This window comes from Ipomoea triloba, chromosome 13 (assembly GCF_003576645.1).
Source record: "Ipomoea triloba cultivar NCNSP0323 chromosome 13, ASM357664v1".
NCBI classification, from domain to species: Eukaryota; Viridiplantae; Streptophyta; class Magnoliopsida; order Solanales; family Convolvulaceae; genus Ipomoea; species Ipomoea triloba.
Window position 1 is genome coordinate 26,544,917 of NC_044928.1, and position 8,207 is coordinate 26,553,123.

At 33.3% G+C, this 8,207-nt stretch overlaps 1 protein-coding gene across 1 annotated transcript; it reads right to left on the bottom strand.

The window, feature by feature from the left end:
- Window positions 1-2: 2 nt before the first annotated feature.
- On the bottom strand, window positions 3-2,703 carry LOC116002518. The gene is made up of 2 exons (XM_031242673.1): window positions 2,428-2,703; window positions 3-2,203 (listed from the first exon to the last, which is right to left on the bottom strand). The coding sequence occupies exon 2, from the start codon at window positions 2,120-2,122 to the stop codon at window positions 278-280; it is 1,845 nt and encodes a 614-aa protein (XP_031098533.1). The 5' UTR covers window positions 2,123-2,203; window positions 2,428-2,703; the 3' UTR covers window positions 3-277.
- Between the last annotated feature and the right edge of the window lie 5,504 nt (window positions 2,704-8,207).

The window sequence follows — 8,207 nt, forward strand, 5'->3', positions numbered from 1 at the left end:
AGTATCTGAAGCAGCCAGCAAATACTATGTTATTAAACAACAATTAGTTTTACAGTAGTAAAGTACAAGGTACACAAGAAATACAACATGGTGCAACCATATATGCAAAGAAGAGGTGGACCATGGTCAAAAAGCCCAAGGAATTGTCTTAGGCTTGTCCTCAACTACAAGAAGATGCATCAAGCTAGCAGTACATGAGTAACTTCTATGGTAGTTTCAGAGTGATAAAATTTGGACCCCCCCTCCCCCCCCAAAAAATTGACAATTAAGCAAAAGATCAACTTGGCAATGTGCATTTTTTCTGAGAATGGCCTAACATATGGCAGCGACCACACTGAACAACTCTCTTTGGGCGTTTTAAACTTTCTATGCGGAGAACCTTCTTTTTAGGCCTACCAGGGGGCCTTCGAGTTTTTGGTGGCCTAATTGTAATGTCAACTTTGGCACTTCCACCTTCTGCTCCCTCACCGGGTTCATTCCATAGGCTTCTATCGGGAATAGGATATATTATCTGAGAATAGGTTTCACGATAGCTGTGTACTGTGAAGCAAGGCTCTACAAAGAGATGAGTGTTCTGTCCACAAGAGATGAGCGCAGCAGCAGCATGCGCACATGGGAGACCATAGAGTTGCCAACGACGACACGAGCACACTCGACTTCGTATGTCCACGATATTTGTCCTTTCAGTTGATACAATCTCAAATTCAATTTCATTCGCACGAAGGACTTTATAGCAACGAGCATCAGCTATGGCTTCTCCCATCCTCTTTTCAGCAGATGGTACGAGAATTGAAGTCCACCTGATTCCCTTATTTCGTCGTTCATTAAACCACGACACCATCTGCTGCCGGATGTGCTCCATCATCTGTACAATAGGAAGCTCGTGACACTCCAGGGCCCAGTTATACAACAGTTCGGTTACTCCTAGTGAGAAATGGCCATAACGTACCCCCTCAAAGTATGCCACAGCCCAGAGTTGGGGGTTAAAATGGTGAAACCATGTAAGGACATCTTGCGAAATATCCACCATCTCGGTCACTTTGCTCTCAAATTCAGCACCTGTGAGTGCATAAACAGCATTCCAAAATATATTGACCAAATTTGAGTTCTTAAATGTGTCCCTGAAATTCTCGCTGATGTAACGCAAGCAAAAACCATGAAATGCACTAGGAAAATGAGTCTCCACGGCCTCTATCATACCCATTGTTCTCTCGGAGAGTATTGTAAGTCTCGGCATGTTGTCCGTATTCACACCAAGAAGCTTGCGCAATTCGGACATAAACCACATCCAATTCTCGTCACTTTCGCCATCAACAACAGCAATTGCCAATGGGAACAACGTGTCATCAGCATCAACAGCTGCAGCACATAGTAATGTACCTAAATACTTTCCTTTTAGGTGTGCTCTATCAAGTTCCAAAAGTGGCCGACAAGCATTGATAAACCCATAAATTGCTGCTCTGTAGGAGACAAAAAGCCGCTGGAAACTATTATCCTGGCCAGTAGCAACAACTGAAGCAATGCTTCCTGGATTTGTCTTCCTTATCTGTTCACAATACGCTGGAAGAAACCTATAGCCTTCTTCAAAAGTCCCGTGTAAAGCTGCCATGCTGCGCTCCTTTCCTCTCCACGCTTGCATATAAGACACAGCAACCCCATGCTGGTTTCGAATGTCTTGCAAAATCTCATTCGGTTTATACTGTGGATTATCCCTCACTCGCGCTTCAACAGACCTTGCAACCCAACCAACCGAAGCCTGTTGATGATGGAGATTTTGAACCCCTTCACACGTGTGCTCACTATGAAGAGTCCTAACAGTAAACGTATGAACTCCCGGGCACTTTGCCACATGGATGCGCCACGGACACCCCTCTTTCGAGCACTTTGCTATAAATCTACTCCTGTCCGACTTCACTATCCTCATTTCAAAATGTGACGCTATCGCTATATCCTTCAACGCCCTTCTACAGGTATTAACATCCGGAAATTCTTGTCCGATTGTTAGAGGCTGCTCTAGTATCAAAGCATCCGAATTAGGTCCTATTTCCAGTATATGATCCTCATCCAAACCGGTTACCGTTACAGTTTCCTCTGTTAATGTTGTCAATGCCTGCTCATCCATAACCACCTAGACACCCTAACAACTGCAGCTATTTATTTAAAGGCAACCCATTCTTCTTTCCTCTCCAATTCACCTAAATCCCTAGAGAGCAAATAAACATCCATAAATTTTCAAGAAACCAAAATGGGCATGATTAAAAACTCAAAACTCAAAATTCCATCATATCACAAACTCATCCCTATCCCTACAACCCCATTGCCTACTTATCACAAACATAAAGCATAAAAACACAAAATTTGATACGGAAATAAATTTAATGTAGCTCAGAGGATATTACACCAGTTAAAACCAAAGCTTGAGCTTACCGACACCAAATCGGGCCGCGAATTCGAGTCAATCCAGCTTAAAGCTTCGATTTTGCAGTGCCACGAAGATCTATAGGCTGAAAATGAAGAGCGATAGTAGCTAAACTACACAAGATTTGTTCACATACCATATAAAATAGTGGTGGGAAGATGAATAACGGTGGAGGTGAGGAGTGAGGAGGAAGATTGAAGGGGATGGAAGTGTAAATAAAGCGAATGTGAAGGGTAAATAGAGAACCCTAGGCTATGCCAAATCCGATAACGAGGAAGAAAGGCCTCGATGCAGTCGGGGTATAAGGGGAAGGAACCAAATGGAGATATAAGATATTGCCGTACAACTTTTGTGGAAAATGACATGTCTAGCCTTGTCCATACAAAAAACCACTAAAACACATTTTGTTTATGAGTTAATTCTATTTTTGTCCTTAGATTTATTGATTACAATCCACTTTTAATAATTTTTATTAGAATATTCTTATTAGGCAAAAATTTGTGTGAGACAGGTCCGGTCATGATGAAAATGTAATACTTATTCGCACAAATGTCATACTTATATGTTCAAATGTAATACTAATCAGGAATAAAATTTTTGTTACTTATAAGAGTAAATGTAATACTTTTACATTTCGATTTAAAAGTATTACATTTTTCTTCAAAAGTGTTATATTTTCCCTTATAAATAAAGAGCACTTGTCAACGTTACTTATTAGGGAAAATGTAATACTTTTCTCTTATAAGTAACAAAAATTGTACTCTTGATTAGTATTATATTTGAGCATATAAGTATGACATTTGCATGTTGCTTCGATCCGCCCCGACCCGTCTCACGATGTGAGACGATCTCATACAAGTGTAACCCTTCTTATTATTGTGGCATGACCAATTTTATTTAAACTGTTTTGTTGATAAAAGACTAAAAAATGGTCATGTCACAAAAATACTAGGACCAAAAGTGGATGTCCTAATAAAAAAGACTTAAAGTGAGCTGCCACCTATAAATCTATGACAAAAAATGGAATTAACTCTTTTGTTTATAGTATTTTAATTTACTACTTTAAAATTTGAGATTTTTTTTTGAATACTTAAAATTTGAGATATTGATTGTTTTTAAAAGAAAAAAAATATATATGGACACATTATCTGAGGACATGTGTATATTAGTAATGGTTAGGGATGCTCCAAATATGAAGTAATATATTCTCATGGTTAAGGAAACAAATATTAAGTAATATATTCTCCAAATTTGTCTTACTTAAAACAAATGCCATCATTATTTTATTGACCATTGACCATGATCTAAATATTTGTCTGAATTATAAATAAAGAAAAAATACATTTTTAATATACCAAAAGTACATTATTTGAAAATACATAATTTTTTTATATATTATCAAATAATGTACATTTAGTACAAAAATAATGCACTTTAATATATTAAAAATTTATATTGCATTCATGGTCCACATAATAATTTACCAACGAAATGAAATGAGAGTATGAGACCATATTATTATTAAAAAAAAAGTTGGAATAAATAAATGGTAAATAAGGAAAAGTAAAATATTAGTGATGTTTAAATTAAATAAGATGACATTATTTTGTGACAGAAAAAAAAAATAAAGTAAGACATATAAAGTGAGATGAAGGGTAAATATAGTAATAGCTGCTAGTTGGGATTTAGCGTAAGAAACTAGGTTATTTCCTGATTTGTCCCCTCGATTATTTATATTTGTCTAATTATTTCTTCGAAGATTTAAATAATACATATTTCGATTCTTTGACTATTAATTTTGTACTTTAGTTGATCCTTTGTTAGAAAAATTACTAAATGTTTGTTAAATTTGAAGACAAAATTGAAATTTTAATAGTTGGGGCCAGTTGAAATTTTTGTTACATTTTCTGTTTTTAAGTTCAAATTAAATGAAAAAATTACACCACGAACACTAATCGTGTGTTTATTTTAAATTTTTATTTCATTTTTCATTTTAAAGATTTTAACTTAGATGGAAATATGTGTTGTTTTTACCTAATATTCAGTTCATTTACAAGTTTTAGTATCAAGTTATGAAGTTATAACTTAATAACTTATAGTGTTTCATTAGAGCGATTGACATACAAATAAATAAATGTAAAATGACTTCAATCTACCTAATATTTTTCATTAAGCTCTTTAAATTGAGTTTTGATTGAAATAACTTAATCACACAATTAATTTGATTAACTTAGGAAAAAGTGTCAAATAGGCCACTGAACTTATCGCTTTTGTGCAATTGGGCCATTGAATTAAAAAAGTGTACAATTCAACCATCAAACAAGCAAAATTTGTGCAATTGGACCATTTTTACAAAAAATTTCTGGTAAAATCCAATTATATTACTAACATATATGTATTAAGAGTGACATTTTCTTCTACCATACTAGTTGGGAGTCAATATTGAAATGTTTTTAATTCAAATTGAATTAAAATTTTTTGTAAAAATGGTCCAATTGCACAAATTTTGCTTGTTTGATGGTTGAATTGCACACTTTTTAAGTTCAATGGCCCAATTGCACAAAAACAACAAGTTCAGTGGCCTATTTGACACTTTTTCCATTAACTTATAAATGATCTAATTGATATAATCAAATCACAAACCACACAATTGCTCTTTTTAATAAAATCATAAATTATATATTTTTGTTTTCAAAAAAATAAATTATATATTTTTCTACAATCTTATCTCTTATTAATAGGAGCCAATAAAGTTAGAGCTCTACCGGGAAAAAAAAATGTTGGTGATAATTATTTATTTAAACGTTTTTTATGATTTTCCTTCTTTACCCTCTATTGGTTCATATATATTATTTTGAATTTAGTAATTTTATTTTTTTGGTAAATTTACAGGGTCTTTCTCTCCGTCCGTTCAAAATTCCTCCCCACAAAGAGAGCTCACTTGCCACTTGAGTTACCCCACTTAGGTTTACCCATTAATTTTTATAATAAAGGTATTAGGTTCGAACCTCATCCCAATCAGAGTTGGCATAATTGTTAAACATACTACAATAAAAATTATTTCATTAGTTATATGTCTTTATTTTCTACAATAAAAATTATTTATTATCAAAAATTTTAAAAAGCGATATAATTTCATTAGTTATATTGTCTTTATGATGTGGTTGATTCCCTCCTATACTTAAGTGTACAAAGTATGTAGAGAAAATGTATGTAAAGTATAGAATAAAACCATAATTTAGCTCTCAATTTCACCTCTTTATTCATTGTTTCTTGAATCATGTAGAGAGAGTAGAGAGTATGTTTTCATTGGATCTTTTAGAGAGAGGAAGAGAGGGGCAAATAGGGATGGCCCCTTACTTGAAGGGCTATGGTCCCTTATATAGAATGAGCTAATACCCGCATAGTACATGCAACATACGTATAGTATTCGTAGGACGGTATATGCGGGGTATTTTTTCTATGACATTATTTTCTACAATGCAAAGATTCATTATCTTCAAATTCATTAATTAATTATATTGAATACATTATTCATTGTTTTTTTTTTTTACACTATCTTGTAATAAAATATCACGTATCAAAGTTATAATAAAAAATAATGTTATATATTTATTTACCAATTCAAGTATTCTATTAATAACATAGAATATTTTTTTAAAAAAATTTGAAGCAAATAATATTAATTACTTTGGAGAGTATTTGTTGACAAAAGAATACATTCAAATGACCCAATAAATTTAAGCGGAAAATTATCCCGTAATATTTTTTGGACTATATCACAGAATTTACAGCATTTCTGCAGGGTCTTATTTTCAGAATCTCCCTTCACCTGCACTGACAAGAACACCGCCGGTATAACTATTTTGGATAAAATTTGGGACGGCTTAGAGAACTCACAGAAATGCCGGTATAACCATTTGGATACCCGAGAAATTTGAGAGAGGGGTTCCTTGAAAATTAAGAATGGAGGGTTGTACGGAGGAGGAGTGCCAGCGGTTCTGAAAAACTTTTCCTCATTGTTCTTAGGAATGCTTGTAAGGTTGGGTAACTAGTAAGAGATAAGCCTGGAAGTTTTGAAGGGCAGTTCATTATTAAAGGTTTAATTGAGATAGGATGGATAGAGCCCAGGCACATTTCATTGGCATTTTTTCTTAGGGTAAAGGTTGAAGTAGATCTTATAAAACCTTAGAAATTGACATCTCTAGGAAGCTTGATTTAGAGCATAGGGGTATTAGGGGTATTTTCAGAAGGTGGAATAGAGAGAATTCAGGCAGGGGACATTCTAAAAATTTTTGTAGGCTAAGAAGCTTATTTAGAAATGCCTCAAAGTAAGAAATGCGCCAAAGTAAACGAGGTGAGCTTATTACTTTAGACTAGTATAGTTAATCTATATTTAAATATTGTATATTAATACTAATGTAAATTTAATTTAATTTTGTTTATTTCAGACTACAGGAGCCCTTGATATCAAATATATTTTGTATTTTAAAGGCATTTATAACCATTGACACAACATTAATCGATTAATTATCAATTAAATATCCAAAATTTATATTAAGAAAAATAAAACATATAATTAATGATAAAGATATTGTTTTTAAGTATGCCAAAGAATTTGGGTTGTCAAGTTGTAACTTTTTTCTATAGGCTATGATTATTCGTAGTGTAATGATCTACTTAATTCTCTATAAACTTTCTTATATATTTTGTATGATTATATACTAAAAAATCTATATATCCTTTTATACAAGCTCTATATAGCCATTTTCTCATTAGTCATTACACTACCATCTTAGAAGGCGCCAACTAAAATATTTCAAACATTCAAAATTTTTACACTCCTTAGCTCTATATAAAGAGCAACCTTAAAAGAAGCTTGAAAAAATGGTTGAACTAGCTAAGAATTCCGAACTAAGAATACCAATCCAGTACAACAACCGTTCTTAGTGCTTAAATACTTAAGAATACTCTCAAATTCTGTCTAGTTAGTCTTCTAGATTAAAAGTTTCTTGTCTTAAGGGCATCTCCAAGAGGAGTTTTTTTCAAAAATAAAATAAAATAAAAATTGGAGGTAGGTTTTGGGATTGATAAGGGGGGTGGCAAATTTTTTGTGGGACACATTGAATAGAAAAATGAGGAAAAGCCAATTTGCCTGTGTGGCATATGGGTGCGCCAGCTGGGGCGTGTAAATATACTTTTTTAAAAAACTTTTTTTTACCCCTCTTCTCTTAAGCATAGGAGTTTTCACTAGCATCAACCAATACAAACGAACCAAACACTAATTTATTTCCTTCCAAATTCCTTCATCCAAACCAAACACTAAGGGGGTGTTGCCAAGGGCCTTGTGGTCCAGTGGCATCAAACCCTGGGTTCGAGCCTCAGTGGAGGCAATATTGATTCTTGTGCTTCAATAGGTTGAGAAAATAGTTATGAACAGATACTGCATTTAGGGCTGTTAGCGAATAGAGCTTTCGACAAACCACTAGTGTTCGAGCTCGGTAAGCGTTCGTTTATGTTCGTTTATTAAGGTAAATGAACATTAACAAACAAAATTTAGAGCTCAGCTAATAAATGAACAAAGTATGAACAATGGTTAGCTCGTTTGTTAAGTGTTCGCGAACAAGCTCGTTTAGTGTTCGTTTAATAATGTTCGCGAACATGTTTACAAACATATATATATATATATATATATATATATATATATATATATATATATATATATATATATATATATATATATATATATATATATATATATATAATTGTTCGTAAACGTAGATTATTT